The 21,678-nt window shown below is 35.6% G+C and overlaps 2 protein-coding genes, 1 long non-coding RNA gene and 1 other non-coding gene across 6 annotated transcripts in view; 1 reads left to right on the plus strand and 3 right to left on the minus strand.

Annotated features, from left to right (window-relative positions):
• The window catches only part of C9H8orf88 (chromosome 9 C8orf88 homolog), a 34,573-nt gene extending 28,492 nt beyond the window's left edge, over positions 1-6,081 (minus strand). Inside the window, exon 1 of one of the 3 annotated variants that reach the window (XM_014728039.3) lies at positions 5,299-5,772. Coding sequence is in view for 1 of the 3 variants with exons in the window: in XM_070222283.1 (XP_070078384.1) it covers positions 5,921-5,993 (73 nt within the window). In the remaining 2 variants the exon portion in view is untranslated. Of the gene's footprint in view, positions 1-5,194; positions 5,773-5,920 lie in introns of those variants that run through there. The other 2 variants (XM_070222283.1, XM_014728040.3) reach the window with 2 other exon arrangements.
• The window catches only part of LOC111774971 (uncharacterized), a 29,885-nt gene continuing 14,034 nt past the window's right edge, over positions 5,828-21,678 (plus strand). Inside the window, exons 1-2 of the long non-coding RNA XR_002810366.2 lie at positions 5,828-6,578; positions 12,696-12,763. This is a non-coding gene — a long non-coding RNA (uncharacterized lncRNA). The remainder of the gene's footprint in view (positions 6,579-12,695; positions 12,764-21,678) is intronic.
• The window catches only part of PIP4P2 (phosphatidylinositol-4,5-bisphosphate 4-phosphatase 2), a 53,787-nt gene continuing 46,565 nt past the window's right edge, over positions 14,457-21,678 (minus strand). The window contains exons 6-7 of the mRNA XM_001488359.6: positions 16,865-16,955; positions 14,457-16,029 (exon numbers count right to left, since the gene is read on the minus strand). Coding sequence (XP_001488409.1) covers positions 15,886-16,029; positions 16,865-16,955 — 235 coding nt within the window. The 3' untranslated portion in view covers positions 14,457-15,885. The remainder of the gene's footprint in view (positions 16,030-16,864; positions 16,956-21,678) is intronic.
• LOC111775120 (small nucleolar RNA SNORA40) lies at positions 17,492-17,594 on the minus strand. Its single transcript, XR_002810620.1, has one exon. It is a non-coding gene; the product is annotated as a small nucleolar RNA SNORA40 (small nucleolar RNA).

A 21,678-nucleotide genomic window follows, 5' to 3' on the forward strand; every position in this document is an offset into this window, starting at 1 on the left:
AGAGGAACTGTATAAATTAGGCACTATTAATAGCTAGAGCTCAGGTCTCAGGTCAGCCTACCCGGCTTCATGTCATGGCTCCACTACCTAGTTATATAAGTATGGAAAACAACAGCCTCTACCTCCTAGGTTTGATGTGAAGACTAAACAATACAATCTGTATAAAGCATTAGCACAATGCCTAATACAGACAAACAGTTGAATAAATGTTAGCTTTATTATTTTTTAATCCTAATTTTATAGATAAGGCTTAGAGAAATTATGTAACTTGCTCAAGGTCATGAGTCTAGCAAGTGATGGATGGCTATGCTCATGCTCATGCCCATGCTTTGGTAGACACTCTACAATCAAGCTAGCCCCGACCTCCTTTTCCATCCCACACCCAGGCAGAACTATCCAAGTTCTGGTTAAGTACCCTTACATGCTCACAAAGCACCCCTGTGTCCTCTTCCAATGTGGTACTTATGGCACTAGTTACAATTACCTATTATCTGACCATTAAATTACAGCTCTATCATTCAGGTATATCTCCAGTGTCTAGCACAGAGTGTGGAACACAGTGGATGTTCAATTAATTATTGAACCTATAAGTGTTATTTTGTATCATCATATATCTGGACATTCAAGCGCTCTGTTTGGAGTTCCCTCACTCTCCCTGCTGCTCTTCTCCCAAATTGTTATTCATCCTTCAAGATTAAGGTCAGGTTCTTGTTACTTCCCTGGAAAATACCCTCGTGTCTCAACAGTAACATTAAATAATTTATGTGAAATTCTCTAGTTCCTTTCAAATAGTTGGTAGTAAAATAATAATAATGATAACAATAATAATAATTTCTCTTTGCTCCTCAACTGGTCCCTACCATATTTAGTCTACTAATTTTTCTGAAATGTATCACAGTAAATCTATTACATGCTTATTTGATTAGACTGAGTTAGCTGAGGCCAAAAACACGAGATCTTATTTATCTTTGTATCCCAGTACCTGCAACATAATTAGTTTTACTAAATAAATCTATAACTTTAAATACCCCCTAAATATAACTAAAATCTTCGAAGGCATGAATGGGACACAGCTTTCCAAGTTTTCACGCCTATCATAATAAAGCCAAAAGTAAAACTCCACCTGACTTTGCACCTGCTCATCTAGAAACAATTGTAACCACGTGATCTTAAGCAGATCTTTACTCTGACTGTTTTTTACCTAAGTATACTAAGTATACTTTTTATACCTAAGTATAAAACAGGGTTACTAACTCCCTTCTAGCTCCAAAGAAAAGATTTCACCTATTTTTAAAAATGCTTTTGGACATACTTCAAATGTTAAAATCACAAATTTATAAATAACCTCTCAAAGTTAGTAATGATAACCAAGCACAAAATAGTTTCTTTTTCCTGAAGTTTGGAGATAAGAAAGCCAGTACTGCACGTTAATACCCATCTAACTTTGTAATGTATCTGTTAACTGGTTTTTCAACATGGCTGTTAACCTTATAAACAAACCTAAGGCTGTCTGTACTTGCTGGCAACACAACCAGGATATAATAGAAAGCAAAAAAAGCTATAAGCGTAGATAGCAAAAAAAAAAACACTTCAAACAAATATTTATTGGATATTTTCTATGTGGAAGGAAATATTTTATATAAGGACCAAAAAGCAATCTAACATTGCATTCTTTAATGTTTATCCTAGCCTTTTTAATTAGGACCCTAATAGTAGTATGTAGTAACTTTCCATCCTGTTCCCCATATGAAACTAGTGAAGCAGAACACAATAGACTACTTTGGTACACACTTTGTTTTTCATTGCTCAGCTGAAATTGAGTTGGTAGGCTGTAAAGTCTTTTCCAGTTGCTGGGCAATGCAAATCCACAGTATTCAAATTAGGGATTTTCAGGAGTTGAGGAGTTACAGAACTATTGTATGATTTTGTAACACAAGTAAATAAAGAAAAAATAGGAAATTTTTTAGTACCACTTATCCTTCCAATTTGTAGTAGGAAAACCACAACAAGGACTCCAGATATATAAATCCACATCAGTTAAGGAAATTAGAAAAGATGGTAGCACTACTTTTCTTTTTAAATTATGCCTGCATAGAGACACTGACATTATAAGGAATAAGTTTGGGATGCATACTATATAACAGCATCACGTCTTAAACAGCATTACGTCTTATTAATGGAAAAGGCATTTACAATAAGTAATTATTATTGTAAAACTGATCCACAGGACCGTAATCTATGAAGGACAGAACTCCACAAACCAAAGGCTAATTCTCAGTTTAGCTTGAAAATCATAAAGACTCAACAGAACCACAAAGTCGGTATGTAAAACAACTTCAATCTTAAACTCTAATGTCTGCTTCACTCACTGAACATAGAGCTCCGCAAGTGTCCTTTGAAGCTACTAGTACTACGTAGGGCGAGCATTTATGATACCAACTGTCACAAAGGACAACACTTGCAAAGAAACGGAATCCTACCTACAACACTGGGTAATAAATAGTGGGCTTATCATAAAGTTGTCTTTTAAAATATGAATATATAGTTTTGTCGTATAAATACTTTTTAAAGGACATTTTGATCCAATATCTCAAAAAATTAATTTTATTAATACATGCTGAGAAATGGTTACTGAATAAAAATTTTTTTTTCAAGTTTACACCTATTTAACAAATCATCTTAAAAGGCCAAGTGGTATGAATAGAATATTGCTCTGCAAGTCAGGAAACTTAAGGGTAGTTGCTATTCTACATGTAGAAATACTAACTCTATCTTAGGTTTTCTTTTCTGTTTAAAAAAAAAATTGAACTAAATATGAATCCTAAAAACCCACCAATTCTGAAATTATAAATTAACCTAGAATTTTCTAAAATATAGTAGAATGAGATAATAAGCATATACACTGACCAATTGGGTCACAATCTTATTACCCAACATATACTATTTTTTTTAAATTAAAATTCCATTTTTCTTTAGGGGGCCAGCCCCGTGGCTGAGTGGTTAAGTTGGCGCACTCCGTTCAGTGACCCAGGGTTTCGCTGGTTCAGATTCTGGACACGGACATGGCACCACGTGTCAGGCCACACTGAGGCGGTGTCCCACATTTCACAACTAAAAGGACCCACCAGTAAAATATACAACTGTGTGCTGGGGGGACTTTGGGAGAAAAAGCAGAAAAAAAAAATTGGCAACAGTTGTTAGCTCAGGTGCTAATCTTTAAAAAAACAAACAAAAAAACTCCATTTTTTCAGGTCCTACTACATGCTAAATGCTTTATATATATTATTTCATTTAATTCTGAACCATATATTAACTGTTATAGAAAATCATTATTAGTTACTTTAAAGATGAGAAACCTGACACACAAAAATAAGAGACATGCTCAAGTTCACATAGTTAATAATTGGTAGAAATGAGGATTTGACCATAAGTTCATGCCCTTGTGTCTAAACTTGCATGTTTGGTAAGTAAAACTATTCCATGTGGACATTGATAGCATGGGTAAAAAAAAAAAAAATGAGAAGGGACATGTATATATAAAGCCTTGCTGAATAAATTGGTATGTATCAATAATTTCCATTTCCTCAATTTATAATTTTTCTTAGAATACTAAATAAATTATGGTATTACTATGTTTTCTTCATTCTGTAGACAAGGTACACTGTTATATTAATCATAGGTCACAACATAAGAAACATATTATGTACTATTTACAAGCTGGGTACTATACTTAAAACTTGCAACTTAAATTTTTTATTTCTTTAGAAAGTGCTGATGGTTCTGCTGCAATTAAGAAATGAGATCATATAAAATTAAGGAAATAAGCTAAGAGAAGAAGTAAAAAACCATGATTTTATCCACCTCATGTATATTTCCCATATAATAACTACATAGGATTTAATCTCAATTTTCGACTTCAAAATATTACTTTTACAAAGTTCGGATTCCTTGACACCAAATGCTGCTTGTTACTAACAGCACATACTGATAAACTGATAGATGAAAAGTAACACAGAGGAAATACAAGGGAGTAAGAGATAAACCAATTATGACTTACACAATGAATGACATTTTATATTCCTCAAATTACATTGCTGTATTCAGGAAAAATTAAAACTAAAATATCAAAGTTATAAGGTGAGAGTGTTCCATCATATTTTCCATTTCATGCCTTCTCTTTACAACTGACCAAAAAAAAATTTTTCTCTGTGAAGCATCTTTCAATACAAACAAAATTTAACACTTAGGTGGGATGAAACTGTCCAAGTAACAGGTGTTTATGGTTATAGTAACTGATGTAACTGTCCCTTTTTGTAGCTTTGCCTAAAATACCAGCAATTAAAGACTTTTGAGGGCCAGCTCTATGGCCGAGTGGTTAAGTTCGCGTGCTCTGCTGCTGCAGCCCAGGGTTCGGATCCTGGGCGTGGACATGGCATCGCTCGTCAGGCCACGCTGAGGCGGCGTCCCACATCCCACAACTAGAAGGACCTGCAACTAAGATATACAACTATGTACAGGGGGGGTTTGGGGAGATAAAGCAGGGAAAAAAAAAAAAAAAGACTGGCAACAGTTGTTAGCCCAGGTGCCAATCTTTAAAAAAAATTAAAAATAAAAGACTTTTGATAAAAAAAAATCGTTGTTATACACCTGAAACTAATGTTATGTCAATTACATCTCAATTGTTTTAAAATGGCATATCCTTACATATAAGTGGAACATCTTCGAATATGTTCATTAACCATTTGACTTTTTTCTGTGAGTTAACCATACATGTTTTCTGGTTCTTTTTTTTCCCACTGGCTTTTCTTTTCTTGTTGAATATCATCTCATGTAATTATTAATTATTTATTGTATTAACAAAAACTACAATAACGAAGGGAAAAACCTGTCAACCGAAATCAGCAGGGATGATGCCAGGGCACGGGGGACAAAAAATCTGCAAACCATCCCACCACCCAGAACCAGGTCCTGGCACAGAGGGCTAGGTCCTTCCTTTTTTTGGCGTTTTGCTGGGTTTTGTTTTACCATCCCCTCAGCAGTGTAACTGCCCCTCGGCCGCTTGCTCCTCGCCGGGTTTTCCCACACCAGCCGCCACCCCTTCCCTCCGACGTGCCCGCTCCTTTAGCGCTCGACGACCCACGGTGGGGACCCTGACTGATTTGTCCCGACCAACTCCAGTGCTTCTCTCCCTCACCTCAACTTTCCCGACGTCTGGCCTCGGAGACGCTGCCCACCCGCCACCTCACACACCGGAGCCCGACTTCTGCCCCAGTGTGGCCCGTCCTCCCAGCCACCTACCGCCTCAAGATCTGGGAGGATTTCGGGCAGCAGCGTAGCCGCGCTCAGCCCAGACGCGGCGGCCGAGCGCCCCGCTGCCCGTCGGGGAACGGCTCCCGCCGCGCGTCCGCTCGCGGCCTGTGGCGGGGGCGGCCGGGGCGGCGGCGGCGGGGGCGGGGCCTGCGGCGGCTCCGAGGGGCGTGAGGCGGGAGCGGGGCGGGGCCTCGGGCGCCGGGCCCCGCGCGCGGTCGCAACCCCCCAGGCCAGAACCGTTAAACCGGCGGCGCGCGGTTCCCGAGGATGCTGGGCGCGTGGGGCGGGCGGAGCCGCGCGTCGTCGGAGGGGGCCACGAGCGGCCTCTCCGAGAAGCTGGCTGGCTCGCCCTGGACGGGGCGCGCCCGCATGAACAGGCTTCGGCTGCCCTGCTTGCCCGAGGACGGGGAGGCGCGAGGCGAGCGGCCTGTGCGGGGCGGCGGCGGGCTCCAGGCAGCGTCTGTGAGCTAGGCCACCCGCGCGCTGACGCCGGAGGCCCTCGCGCGTCAGAGCGGCCAGTGGCCCGGCGGCGCGGGCCTCTGCCCCGCGGGGGAGTCCGGGCCGTGCTAGCGTCCGCACTGTCGGGGCGAGGGGTGTGAGAAACGGTTACCAGCAAGCAGTAATACGTTGTCCCACACAGATTGCCGTCCTGAAGGGAAGAAAATCAGTTGAGGCAACTCCATCCGAATCTGAATCCTTTATTTTCGATCTTCACCTTTATTCTTTTACTCATTTTTTCACTGTTGTCTTGGAGTGTCCCCCCGGGTGCCATCACCACCTAGGGGACGTGGGCGGCGGTACAGTTCCTGCCATCCCTGGGCTTGCAGTCTGCTGGGCCCCGGGGCTAGTAAACAATTCTGTGGGCCGGGCGAAGTACTGTGACAGAGGAACTGGTTTAGATTGGGAGCACAGTACAAGGAATGCTCAAGTTGACCCTTAGGCCTAGAATATGGGAGAAGTTTTCAGAGCAGCTGAGGCTTGGTTTGTTGCAGTTGGCTGGGGTAAGAAGGCAAGAATGAAGAGGAGGAGGTGGAAAGGGAAAAGGAAACTTGTACAGTATAGAGTAGCTGTAGTTGGGAAAACAGTGGGGAAATGAAACAGGAGAGGTGGACATGAATCCAATTTTCAATCTTTTATAACGTCTTTTTGAACATTTGGAAGACCATTCTGACAGCAATATCGAGGGTGGATTTTTGCAGGAGTGGAAGATACAGCAATATTAAGCAGGCTACAACAAAGCTTCCTTGGAGGTGTTTGCAATAACTCCGGTAAGAAATGATGTATGAGATAAGTAAGTAATGAAGAAAGGATAGATCTGAGAGATGTTGCTGAAGTGAAATCAACAGAATGTAATGACAGATTGGAGGGAGTGAATGAGAAGAGAATCTAGGGTGACTCTTGGATTTCTGACTTGGGTGAACAAGTGACTAGGTGGTGGTGACATAGGGTAGGGAATACAAGAGGCAGAAGAGGTTTGGGGAGGGAAATGAGTTCAGAATGGGCCTTGTAAACATAAGATTATAATAGGATATTTAAGTTGAGGTATCCAAACAGCTGTTTTATATATATACACAGAAAATATATATCCATACATATATAACATACATGCACATATATATCAGAGGAATAGGTAAATTGGAACATTAGGAAAGGGGTGTTGATTAAGAAAACTTACACATTCCAGAAAGAAGTATTTAGAAAGAGAACTCAGAATGCAAGTAACCTCCAAAGGAGGCTGTGTAAAGGTGAGGAAAGCTTGTCTACAGTGGGCTAACTGAAGACGAGATGCCACTCTGAAAAGGGATCATTTATGCTAGGCTTGAAGGCTGATATAGAACAGGCAAAAAGTCTTTAGGTAAAAGGAACTATAGATATTAATGCCCTGGGGTGAGAAAAAACAGTTTGGCTTATTTCAGAAACATGTAAGACCAGTTATGGCTAGCTACAGAGAGCAAGAAGAGAATATTGAAGATGAGTTTGAAGAGATGGGAAAAGCTGAAATCCTACAGTGTTTTGTGGGCTTCACAAAGGCGGTTTAATTTTATTATAAGAGCAATGGGAAGCATTGACGGGTTTAAGTTGGGGAGTAATATGATAGGATTTACCATTTAAAAAGGTGTGGAGTTTCACAAGCACTTCATGCATAGTCAAGTTATTGCTAGCCATTTAGGTGTAGAAATGGCTTTCAGGAACACTCCCACCTCCCACTGAGACAATTTATCTGGCATCACAGACTAAAGTGCAGGGTGAGAGGAGGTGTCATGATAAGAACATGTCTTGTGGCATGGGGCACCAGAAGTCAGTGAACAATTGAGTCAATAAATCCTTCCAACCCCCAGATGTAGAAAATTGTAAGTACAGGATTCAGTTCTCATCAATCTAGTCAAAACAGAAGTTTCTTCTTCAGGAATGTATTTAACAATGTAACATATACAATTATATGTACATCATACAATAAAATTATTTTGTACCTATTACTACATGAAATCAATGGAAATTATTATGACAAAAAAGTGAGTTGGTGGGGCTGGCCCTGTGGCATAGTGGTTAAGTTCAGAGCACTCCATTTCAGTGGCCCGGGTTCACAGGTTCGGATCCTAGGTATGGACCTACACCACTTGTCAGCCATGCTCTGGCAGCAACCCACATATAAAGTGGAGGAAGATTGGCACAGATGTTAGCTCAGAGCTAATCTTCCTCAAGCAAAAAAAAAAAAAAAAGAAGATTGGCAACAGATGTTAGCTCAGGATTTATCTTCCTCAGCAAAAAAAACAAAAAAAGTGAATTGGAAGAAAAAAAAATTTTCAGATCAAACCAAAATCAGTAATCTATTGACAGGAAGAGATAAATTTTAAATAGAAGTGATAGACTCCTAAATTTTTTGATAATCAGTTGATGAAGAAGGATGAACCATATAAACACACTGAAACTTTAAAAAAATCCTTGTTGATTTGGCAAGAAATATTGGCATCTACAAGAATAATCTAGAACTCATAATACACCTCTACAACAAGAGCCTTGACAACAGGTTAATGAGCAATTTAAAGAGCATTTAAGGTTAATCACACTGCCCAAGAAAACTTGAAATGTCCTAAAATCATAGAACTCACATAAGAAACTCATAACAGGTTTCTCCAAATTTAACAATACTAAAAATTGGCATGTTATTACTAATCGAGTTGTGTGACTGAAATTAGCTTTTTAAAATTTCAATAATAACAAATAAATTTTGATTAACTATACTAGAGAAAATACCAAATTATTTATTCTCACAAAGAAAATGCATTACAAAATTGCTGTCAAATAAAGAGGCAATCAAAAAATATAAAACTAAAAATGCAGGGAAAATATAGGGGTAATTCAGGTAGTTAATTAAAAATATTTTTAAAGATTTTCTGATATTTGTGGCATTTGTTAGGTTTTTAAAATTTGTAATTTGTTGTCATTGCATTGCTTTTCTAATTCTAAGTCAATATTTACTTTGATTTTTAAAAAAAGGTTTGGAGAATGGGTTGAGGAAAAGCAAGAGTGGAAATAAGAATCCAAATTAGAAGGATAATAATTCATAGTTAAATGTGTCTTATTACTTGTAAGTAGAGGTTTTATAAACAATTATATTTTCATATCTTATTTAACTTTACCTTCACAGTACCTTTCATTGACTCAATAAAACCCTGTATGAGCACAAGTAACACACACAAGATGGTTTCCTGCTCTCAGGGTATGTACTGTGTAGTGAGGGTGCAGATACACAAACAGACAATTCCAATTCAATAATCTAATTGTTTAGATAAAAGCACTCACAGTGTGCCTGTGTGCCTGGGTGGTGCTACTGAAAGCCTGGAGAGTTGGTAAAAGCTGAAGAGGTAGCATTATCTAGTGCTTACCAAATGATCTCCTTATCAACCTCCTGCCGGCAGTCTGCCTGTGATTCACTAATTCCACAAATACTTACAAAGCATTTTGTGGAGGATACACACATACACAGAGAGAACCATTATAGCAATGCATTAAAAACTATAATAGAGATTTGGTTCCATTCAGCTTAGCTCAGCAAAAAAACAAGTTTTGAAGGTCTATGCCTATTATGTGCCAGGCAGTGAGGATTCAAGACAAACTGAACTAAGACTAGTATGACTGAGGCACAATTAGCAAGAAGAGAACAATAGTCTACAAGTACCTATAAACTACTAAGTAAAATACAGGGTAGTATATGTATTAGAAGTGTTTACAGGGGATAGAAGTAGTACAAGGAAAGAATTCTGACAGGAGGAGAGGAAGGAAAGGAGGGATCATGGAAGTGTTCAGGGATCAGGAGGTAATGCCTGGATTTTTGAGGATAAAATGGAGTTTACCAACTTAGAGATACTCCTTGCAGGCGGAAGGACATGTCCAAAGACATATAGAAATGAAACAGCAGTCAATACCAAAAAATACCAGTATTTTAATACTGCAGAAACACAAAATATGAGGTGCTGCTTGGGTAGGGGTTCAATGTTAGGCTAAAGAAGGTTGAAGGGTTTTTTATCTCCTTTATATGGACATGGAGAGACGTTGAAGGACTTTAGGTAGGGTATAATAGGATTATTTGGAAAATAATCACTTAAGTGACAATGTGGAAAATGGATTGAGGAGAGGGACAGGGAGCAGGCAAAACAAGAACAGAAGCAAAGGGACCAGTTCATAGGCTTTTACAATAACCCAGGCCATGTTGATGAGAGCCACAAAGGTAGGTAGGGACCACAAAGACAGAAGTGCATGTAGAGAGAATAAGGGAGAACTGATGGACTGTAGAGGGTGTGAGAAAGAGAAGTGAAAATGGTGATGCCAGTTATTGACTTGGGCAGTCAGATGGATCTCAGAAATAATGAAAAGATATCATGAGTTCCCTGAGGAGGAAGGAGGGAATGGGATAGATCTAGAGTGTAGGTGGACAAAGGTAAGAATAATAAGAAATCATCCACTATAAGAGGAGGGGCTCTACTGTGGAAAGAGTGGTAAGGGCCTTTAGAACTTTGACGTTTTCAAGTAGTATCTGTGGGAAATTTGTAAAGAAAGCTGAAGACAGGTAAGCAATGTTGAGGAGCAGTTGAAGATCAAAAATTTGTGGTGGCATTAATCGGTGTGGTTATGGTAATTATAGAAGGAGATGATAGATTGGAAGAGTAATCAAACTGGACATGTTGAAGGTGATATTCAAGAATAGTGGTACAAAGAGAGTGAGGATTTTGTAAGGATAAGAAGAGATAAACATTCAGAGTGGATATCTGAGGGTAAGAGTTCAGAAATGGAGATGTTCTAAGTATGAGCATCCGGCATTCACCTACAGAGGTGAACAGCAGAAGTGTAATGGAGATAAAGGTCACTGGACTTGAGGGAATCAAAGAACTGAGTCCAGACCAGAGTATAAGATAGGCCATTCACATTGACATTTAAATCAACGGCTTATGATAAGAATGAAAACCAGGTACTGCAGTCTGCATTGATTATGCAGAAGTAAAAAGAGACCTGTGGATAGCAGATGATAAGTAGAGAGGAACTTTTAAAGGAAGGAGTAAGGCAGGTGTGTAGAAAGAGGCAAGGAAAAAAATAAGACATTACTAAGCTAAGGAATTCTCTATAAATCTCCTAAGCTTACTCTTGCTAAAGGCTTAATAACTGATAAAAATTTAATAGATTTTCTACAAGATTATTTAAGTGTCCAATATCTTAAGCCAAAGTTATATTTGATGTAGAAATATCAGACAATGTGGCAAGGTTTTTCAGAAAAAAATTTTTGAACACTGGGCACTTTCAGTAGCTGTATATCCAACCATATGCATAAGCCACTCAGGGTATTTAAAAAATGCAGTGAGAGCAATGTGCTTGATCACTTCCTATTTAGCAAGTCACCTTAAATGAGTTTCAGTTACACTGACAAAACTGAAAAGACTACTTCTATGGTAGATCAAAGACTCTCACCTGTTAAATGACAAACTGTACTCACTTCTTAGATCTTTAGCTTTATCAAATACCTTACTCTGTGGGGCAGTCCCAAAAGAATATAGGCTTTTTAATTTTCTGCTTTTTACATAGTATTCTGCCTCAAGTCAAACACTTGTACGTTTATCAAAACATAAAGAACTTTGGTATTTATTTAAATTTGTAACTGAGCATGTAAAATGGATTAAAAAGTGAAAAGCCTTTACAAATCTTTTTTAGCATTTTGTGCTATTTAATCATTTTAATAAATATTGCTATTACAAGAAAAGAAGTTATATTGACTCATATGTCAATTTCCTCATATTTAATATGTAATATTCCTACTCAGTCTTATGATTTTGTTAATTATAAAAAAGAAAATAAATACATGTAATAATATTTTGTTAATATAAAATGCTCTAAAATTAATAAAGTTGGATATAATATCATAGTCGTAAAAATATTTTTTTAAACTAGAATATTCTATTCTTTGTGAAATGAATACTTCCAGCAAGCATTTTGTTAATTTTCTTTCTACAGATGAGATACAGACACTGAACAGCAGGGGGTACAAAAATTCAAAACTTATTCTCTACAAAGCAAAGCACAATAAAATCTCATGCTGTAGTGGAAAGCAGATACATTTTGGAAGCAGACAGACTGATTTCAACTGTCGCTATCATATGTAGGCTGAATGACCTTTATCTAATTCAACCTCTCTGAGCTTCTTCAAGGGTAGAATCATGATAAGAATGACATAGAAATTAAATATTAACATATGTAAGGCAGCTCAATAAGCACTAGGGTTTTTTCTTCAGGGCCTATTACATATATGTGTACATGTACACCAAAAACACATCGAATAAACACAGATTTAGGTTTTATAGCAATTTGCGCAGACCATGAACATGGAAATGGCTGTAGAGTTTCACGATAGCATATGAGCACAACTATAGCTAGATCAAAACCAAAAAACAAAACCCAAACAAAAGAAACGGTAGTATTTACTTAAATACAATCAAAGCTTTTTCTATATGAGAAAATGTGAATGCCAGAGAAAGTGGATGTAAACGTGTGTATATTTTCAGCATAGTGTAGTACAGTGTTTCTCAGAGTATGATTCAGGAAAAACCTACATCAAAATCATCTAGGAGTGCTTGTTTTGAATGCAGTTGCTTGTCCTACTCAAAATCTACTTTTTCAGATCTATGAGTGGCACCTCAACTTCCTCTGGTAAAAGAGAAACAAGAATACGTGCTTCCTAGGGTTCCTGTGAATATTAAACAGCATGTGTTGTGAGGCTAATACTGTATCTGACACATGTCATTATTAGGATCTTTTCTTCTAAAACGACATATGTATATTCACAAATGACTTGCTCAAGAATACCTGACCATGGTTCCATTTTCCCCCTCTTTTCCTAGAAGAACTAAGCCATTTTACTACTTTGGACAGCAGGAGACAAACAAACCCTTCCTTTTCTGATTAGTAGGTATGGTATATTCTTTCAAATATCATTTTCCCAGCACTTCTGTCTTCCACTAGACACTAGAAAGCAAGCTCTACTTTCCATAAAACTGAGTATAAAGTCTCATAAATTTGGATTTAATTAAAGATTTATAGCAATTCATATAGAACTAAGTGTAAATACATAATTTGTTAACTTTAAAACTTAAGGTTTTATCAATGAAATTCATTGGTTTGGATTTTAGTAAATTTATTTTAACACCCTTCAAGAATCTAAATGAAAATGTAACAGATATTGACGTGCTCATGACATAGCATTCTTATCTATCTATCTTATTTATCTTATCTACTTATCAAGATCATTCCAACTGTTAACATAGTACAGAAATTTTTAAAAAGCCATTTATATTCCATCACTCAGATAATCACTCTTAACACTTAAGTGTTCAATTTACCTTAGTTTTTTCAATGCATACACATAAAATCATTTTTTTTGAAATTTTTTTGTAATTTTTTACATTTTTCTTTTGTAATCTGATTTTGTCACACAATATTTTGTGAACCATTTCCAATTAAATAGATGAGAAATTTCATCACAGTTTTAAGATTACCTATTATTTTATACTATGAGTATACCATAATTTATTTCACTTATCCCATATTATTGAATTTTTGGACTTTTACTTGTTTTTAGTTCCTGCTATAAACAAAAATATAATCATTATTGTACATTCATATTTGTTCTCTAATCCATAACACCTTTAGGAGAAATTCCTAGTTCAAAGAATATGTGCGTGTGTGTACTTTTCCATATCCTCAACATTACACAGATATAATCACTCTCTTTCAGTCTTTGTTAATATGGTAGGTAAAAAATAGTATCTCTTTGTTTTAACTTACATTCTTTGATTATTAGCAAATTGAAAAGAAAGTTCATTTTTATTACTTACTGTATTTCTTCTTTTGTGAATTGCTTTTTCATATAGTCCCTTCCTATATTAAAAAGATTAACTCCTTCTAGTATTTTGAAAATATCTTCACCAATTTATCTTTTGGCTTTGCTTATGATTTTTTTTCATACAGATCTTTTTCTTTTAATCATACAATCTATCAATCCTTTCCTATATGATTTCTGCTTTGGGGTTTTACTTGGAAAATTTTTCCTTAATATACAATTGTATAAATATTTACCTATACATTCTATAACAAAATATAAAGTCTAGACCCAAGGGCATTTAAGAATTTAACATACCAATTCATTCAATCATTTATTCATTCATGCCACAAATAGCTCTTGAGCACGTATGCACTAGGCATGGTTCTAAATACTGGAGATAAAGCAGTGAGCAAGGCCAAGAAGGTTCCTGCTATGATGAAGTTATAGTCCAACAGCAATATGATCATGCAGCATATAATTTAATGTGAGATTTCAAATTAATGGGGAAAGAATGTGATATTCAATATACAATGCTGTTACAACTAGTTAACCATTAATAAAAGAAATAAATTAGATCTTATTTCATACTTTTTGTCAAGTATATTACAAATGGATTTAAAAATCTATATTTTAAAACTGAAACCATAAAAATACTAGAAAAAACATGTGACTATTATATAAAGGAATATTATATATATTCTTAAATATGAAAACCTCTTTAAAGTAAGATAAGGCAATTTTGGAAATGACATCTTATTTATAAAAAATAGAACAGAACAGGTAATTTTTAAACAATAATCTTTATTAGTGTATTTTCAAAGGTACATATAATCCTGAGCTACTGCATTTATACATTTATCATTTACTCTTTGAAGTTTACATGTATTTTGTTCCAAACTCTCTGATGAGTACATTTTTATACTAATCAGGAACATAAGTAATTTAAAATATTATTCTTATCCCTGGAATAGCCAATTAATTTACTCCAATCATCTCATTATCTAATTCTACTATATTACCGCTTTAGAACATTACTTCTTAATTAAGCGATTTCTTTTTCAAAACTGCAAAGATGGGCAGTGCAAGAGCTGATTCCTTAAATCCTAGCGAATTCTTAGAAAACTATGTTGCTTTTTGTCTTTGATCTATTTTCTTGAATAAATTGGGTAATTATCTGAGCAGCTATATTTGAGAAGAATGGTAAGAGTAACTACCTCTAATCTCAACATTTTAGCTAGTGTAAAACGTCATAGGCTCCTTTCACATGTAAGTAGTCCATAATTATCCCAATAAGAAAAATTTACCATCATCTAATGAAAAAGAGGGCAACCCAATGTAAATATATCCTTGTTTAAATGGTTAAGTATTACAAAACATGTTATGTGAAATATTTCCTCCAGGCTCTATAAAGGAATACGTACAGTAATTAACATCAAATTTCATAAATCTAGACTAGTACTTTTATAATTGGTAAATTAAAAAAACAGACAAAAATGAAAGACAAAAGTCCTGTGATCTTTGAGAAAAAACATTTATCCAACATTATGTCCAACTGTGGGCAAATAAATATTTTCATTCTTGTATTTTAAATTACTACCAAAATATTGTATCTTTCTACAAACAACAAAAAACAAGCATACAGTATCTAGAAATGGTTTTTATCTGAGAAGAATGTCAAGTCTTTGAAGGTACACTCAATATTTTTTCCTGAATAAGGTCACTATGATCTTAGGTTAAAGTTACCATAAGCAGTTCAAGCAAAATGCATATTACTTAGATTTTAAAGCAAGCAATTTTGATAATGTTTAATTAAAAATGTAAGTATAAACGTGAAGCTATTGTAGAAACATTTAGGAACACTTCTTAGGAAGACCCATAGATCAGCAAGTAATGGAATAACTGATTTAAAAATAATGAAAGGGTGATGTTGTATGTAACGTTTGGTGACAAATCCAAAAATATCTTTAAGAGATGTAAAGAACATGAAGACATAGCTTTATTATTCAGAGCTTGAAAAGCTAGCAGGAAAACAAACTATTTGTGTATAATGTAGTGCAGTGAGCATTTGTTTATAAAAGACTCCCAAAGTCTTGAAACTTCATACATAAACCGGAATGGAATCCATTAGGATAAATGATTTAAAGACGTCCAGAGTAGCTTATCAAGAACTGCTAGATACTCTCACCTGCATCACTGAATCATAAACAAACTTATGCAAAACTGTGTTCTGGATAACTCACTCTTATGGCTCCCCAATAACAAGCTCGGATAAGGCAGATCAAACCTAAGAGATAAGCAATTGCCCAAGAAACATAGGTTGCATGAAATCGCCTTGCAAAATCTTGGGTGCCAACCTAAAATAAAAAACAATATAAAAACAAAAGGTTAGAAACCTTAAGCAAACATCTGCTTACAGAACTCATGTTGGCTTACATGTGATTTTTATGAAATATATCCCTCAGGGCACAAAATTCCTATAAAATATGAGTTGGTATATTTGTTGACTATCACTGACAGAGTAAAATTTAATAAGATAATGCTGCTAGTTATATTAACAATAAATTTTATGAAGTCAACAAAAAAGCCCCCTACAACATGTTATCTCTAAAAGGAATTTAATCTATATAAATCTTTAGTATTGTGTGACACAATAGGAACATTGCTATCATATAGGACCAGGTGGAACAAAGGAGCACGGAAAGCAAATGGCAGCAAAACAGATCAGTCCCTTGCTCTTCTCCTGGGATAATCTCCAGGCTAACTGCTTAGCTTCAGTGTCCTCTAAAAACAAGTAACCTCATATTGATAATAAATCTCTGCTTGACTTGAACACAGAATGGTTTTTCAGACCTCCATAGCTGACTAAGCATTGCTTCAGATTTGGCCATCGGCAAAATTGGTTCTGGAACTAAATAAAAACAAACTGGCTTTTGTTTAGTGGATGGCAAAGTCCCCAACGTCAAGGATATTCAGAGGGCTCCTAAGACACCATTTCACCTGGATGGGCAAGCTCCATTAAAAGCAGGTCCACGGATTGAACTTCAGATTGCCCACAGTCCTTGAGAAGCTTCTGGACCTCGTATGCCACGGAGGCAGGCAGGGGTCATTGAAGGTTGTCCCAAGGCCTCACCATTTACTATTGATAAAGTTGAGAGAAAAAATTCTAACAGTGAGTAGAGTAATACTCACAGTTAATCCAACTCCAATGAAAATGCATATCATTCCAATGGTAACATATGCACAGCAGCGTCTTCGCGGAAGTGCACTACCCACTGAAGAACTGCAAATTCATGAGAGCAAAAGAGAACATTAAGTATTTCCATGAAGATTCTCCATTTCATCTTTATGAGTACTTATCTACGGCTTTAGTAACCTGTATACTTCCATTTATTTATTCAATTTGAGAGACAAGAACATGCATAAAAACATCATTTTTAATGAGTGACATTAATCATAATCATAAATGGTGAACTTGTGATATATTATTATGGCTTTAAACAAAGGTCAAGCCTTGGTCATTGACAATATCCAAAAGAAATCATTGTGGTCAATAACGATCTCCCAAGATAAAAATCTATTTCCAAAAAAATCTATTCTAGAATGGAAAATAAGTGCTATCTTACAAACAGCATTTGATTTTTTTTTTCTAAAAAAAGAAGCCATCTTTATTTCATGTGAATGTTAAAATTAGAATACTAAGTCAATATAGCTGAGATTTCCATATATCCTATGCTTTTTAATTATCAATTCTCCAGTCCTGGAATCAGCCTTTATGTTTATCAATACCCTCGTCTTTTTAATCTGTTTTAGGTATCACATGTTCCTTTTTATCTGTATCAAAACCCATACTGAACAATGAGATCTGGATTGCAAAAGAGGATCTATTTATTTATTTACTTATTTATTTGATGAGGAAGATTGGCCAGGAGCTAACATCTGTGTCAATCTTCCTTTATTTTGTTTGTAGGATGCTGCCACAGCGTGGGGTGATAAGTGGTGTGTAGCTCTGAGCCTGGGCTCCGAACTCACAGACCCCAGGCCGCCAAAGCAGAGTGCGTGAACTTAACCACTGCATCACCAGGCTGGCCCCAAAAGAGGATTTATTTTTTGCACCTGTCTCTAAGTCTTTGTCCACAAATTAAACAAAACAAACACAGTGCTATTGGTTTTTTTTTTTTTTTTTACGGTTATAACTGTAATATGCTTAGTGCATAAAATTTGGAAAATAAAGAAGAAAAAGCAAAAGGAAAATTACCTATAATCCTACCACCATAAATAGTCTCTCAATATTTTGGCATATTTTCCTCCAAGCATTATTTGTAACTTGCCCATATAGCATAACTTATACATATAGCATAAGCATTTTCCTATCTCATTAAGTATTCTCACACTGGAATTCTGATGGATGAATATAACAATTTAACCAATTCTCTACTACTGAACACTTAGTGTTTTCATTATTATAAATAATGTCACCTAAACCTCATTTAAAAGCATAGTGCTTACTTTTCATTGTTTTTTTAAGATAATTTTTTAGAATTAGGATTACAAAGCTAAAGAGACTAAATTTTTTGAAATCTTTTAATAGATACTGCAAGAAGCCGATGGGAAATCCATAAAAAGCACATACTGTTAGCACACTTCTCAAGTGAAGTTCCAAATCCAAAACCTTTCAGTTCCCTCCACTTCTAACTTTCAAAATTTTCAAAATGATACAAGTATAGCAAAGATCAAACTGCCAAATTAGTGTTTTCTCTTCCTAAACATACACATATTAGCAAATATCATATATCAGGCACTGTGTTAATGAATGATGTAATGAAGTATCTGATTTGCCTTTGTATTCTGAGTGTCAACATCATGCCTAGCACATAGTAATTGCTCAAGGAATGTCTGTTGAATAAATGAAATACAGAAATGCATCACTTACTAGGCATAATTTAGAAATGTGCTATTCCAAACAGGGTAATTTGGCAAAACAGAAAAATGATTTTCCTTAAGTCCCAAATTTTTTAAAAAATTGATGAATATTGTTGTAAATATATATCAAACTATTCTTGAATACTTAAGTGAAACATAAACATCTGGATGACCTGGGGTCATCCTTAATTGCTGTAATGTACAGCTTGCTATCTGGAGTTACTAGGGCACACAGGATTCACTGCTTTCATATCATATTTAGCCTTAGACTACTTTTAGTTTTAATTCCTATATGTGCATTTGGTTGTTTTCCCTGCCTTATACCTCACAGCTGGCCATCATTTCTCATTTACCTGTGTATTTGCTTCTGGCAGTCTAATCTACCATGAATTAGAATACAACTAAGTTTATTAGAATTATGTATTGAAGAAGTCAAAAGGTTCTAAGTGAATATTGAAACAGCTTTTCTGTAAGCCAAAAGAATACACTTTAGTACATTAACTTCAGTACATGAATTCTGCTTAGAAAACCCATGCCCATTTTTCACACTCAACTTAAACAGTTGTTAGCTCTCGGAAGTCTTCCCAGAAAAGAAATAATCTACTGCTACCCTACAACCCAAGTGACATCTCATCACAGGGATAAGGCAATGACCAACAAACACTTTGAGCATGGATAATAAACACTCATACCTTTAATACGTATGAGGTATTTGTATGCAATATGTAGTATTTTTGCATGAGTTAAAACTTTATGTCTGTGTTAAACTGTATGCTTCTGTGACTTGCTTTTTTCCCCCCCAATACTCCACATGAGACTCGTCCACATTCATATGTGGAGATTTAGTTCATTCATTTTCTTGACTATCTTCCATTACATGAAAATACCACAGTTTATTCATCCTCCTTGTTGATGGACCGTCAGGGTTTTTGTCTTGATTTTTTTGTTAACAAAGCTGCTTTGAATACTCTTTTATATGTTTCCTTACGTACATATGCAGGAATTTCTCAAAGACATATACCTAGGAATAGAATTGCTGGGTTGTATTGAAGACATATCTTCTACTTGAATAAATGCCAAATTTATATCCCTACCAAAACGATAGGAGAGCTTCCAGTGCTCCACCCACATCCTGATCAACACCAGCACTTGGTATTGTCCTGATGACTGACAACTTCCTGAGTGTGAATGGTATTTCACTGTAGTTTTAACATGTATATCCCTGATTTCTAGCAAGGGATTTCTAACAAGGTTGAGCATCTTTTCAAATGCTAGTTGGCTATTTGTTCTTTTATTGTTAATTGCTTATTCATATCTATCGTCCCTTTGTCTTGAGCTGTCTTTAGCTTACTGATTGACAGATGATACTTATATAATATAGATAATATTCCGGGCAGCTACATATACTGCATGTATCTTCTTATAACCTGTTTTTTTAAATTTAGTTTTAATAACATCTTTTGTGATGAGTTTTTACTAACAAAATCAATGTAATGTAAGGTAATTCTATTATAATCAAAATGGTCAATCTTTTCCTTTAAGGTTTGTGCTTTTTTTTTTTGCCTTATCTAGGAAATTCTTTCCTATTTCTGTCATAAAAATATTTTTCTATGTTTTCTTCAAAAAGTATTAAAAGTTTGCTTTTTGTTTTTGTCTTGATCTATAAGAGCACAGTCCTTATAATTTTTCATTCTTATTTTACATATATTGAAGTTATATTATTGGTGCACACAAGTTCAGAATTTATGTTTCTGATGAAGTGACCATAAAAATAATTCTTTTTACACTAAATAGTTAGAGCACATGCTAAAATGCTATAATAGAGAAGTCCAAAATACAGTAGCTTAAAAAGAAGTTTATTTTTCTTGCATGTAAGATTTTGAAGGTAAATGTACAGCCTGAGGTTGATAGACAGCTCTGCCCCACGACTGCCATTCATTTGACATGGGTAACAATTGTCTTACTGCAATTGCCTTTTCCAGCCAATTGGAAGAGGCACGAGAAAATCTAGACAAGCAGTTTTGTCTTTAAGGAGAGTATCAGGAAGCTATATTCTTCACTTGTGTTCATATTCCATTGGCCCTAACTTAAACACATGGTCACAAATACCTGCAAGAAAGTCTAGGAAGTGTAGTCTCTAGCTGAGTGGCCAGTAAGACTGAGAATTCTTCTACCAAAAGGAAGAAAGGAAGAACAGTTTCTGCTATTTTAACTCCTATCAATATTACTGTTTTCATGTTGGTTGGTGTTTGCCTGGTATATCTTTCCTTTTGGTTAGGGTTTCATGGTTTTATCTTTTTCCACCCTTTTACTGTCATTCCATGTTCTCATATTTCATGCGTTTCTTCTTCAAATTGCATATTAGATGTACTTCAATCTGACAAGTTTAGTCTAGTTACATATATCCTGACAACTGAAATGTATGCATTATTTCTGCTATCTTATTTTGGCTTTCTATTGTTTACGTATTTCCTATGCTTTTTCACCCCCTCTTCTGGACTTCTTTTGGATTGACTGTGATTATTTTATTTCATTTTCCACCTACTATTTAGAAAGTTTTAGAATTTATTTCTATTTATTTAGCAGTTACACTTAAAATTTTTAAATACATGCCTTTTAAAAACTAAAATCATTTAGTAAATCTACCTTCCCAATAAATACAAGGATCTTAGAAAGCTTTAACTCTAAACATTGCACTCCCATCTTACATGTTCTTGTTCTCCAATATTTGAGTTCTATTGTATTTTTGTTTCTCCAAATTTGTTAGCATTAATATTATTATTATTGTTGTCTTTGCTATTTTACACAATGTTCCTGATGAATGCTTACAATTTCTGGATTCACTTTTTCTTCTTGCATTACAAAAATTTCTTCCAGGGTATTTTTCCATTTTCCCTAAATTCATCTTTAGCAGTTTCGTTAGTGAGGGTCTCAAGATAGTAAGCACTCTGGTTTTGTTGTTGTTGTTATTGTCTGTTGGTTGGTTGGTTCTGGCATTTGAAAATATCTTTATTTTACTTTCATTATTCTATTATGGTTTAGATAGGTCCATAAAATCAGTTTGACAGTTAATTTCTCTTAGT

The sequence above is a fragment of the Equus caballus genome, chromosome 9, assembly GCF_041296265.1.
Source record: "Equus caballus isolate H_3958 breed thoroughbred chromosome 9, TB-T2T, whole genome shotgun sequence".
In the NCBI taxonomy this organism is placed as follows: Eukaryota; Metazoa; Chordata; class Mammalia; order Perissodactyla; family Equidae; genus Equus; species Equus caballus.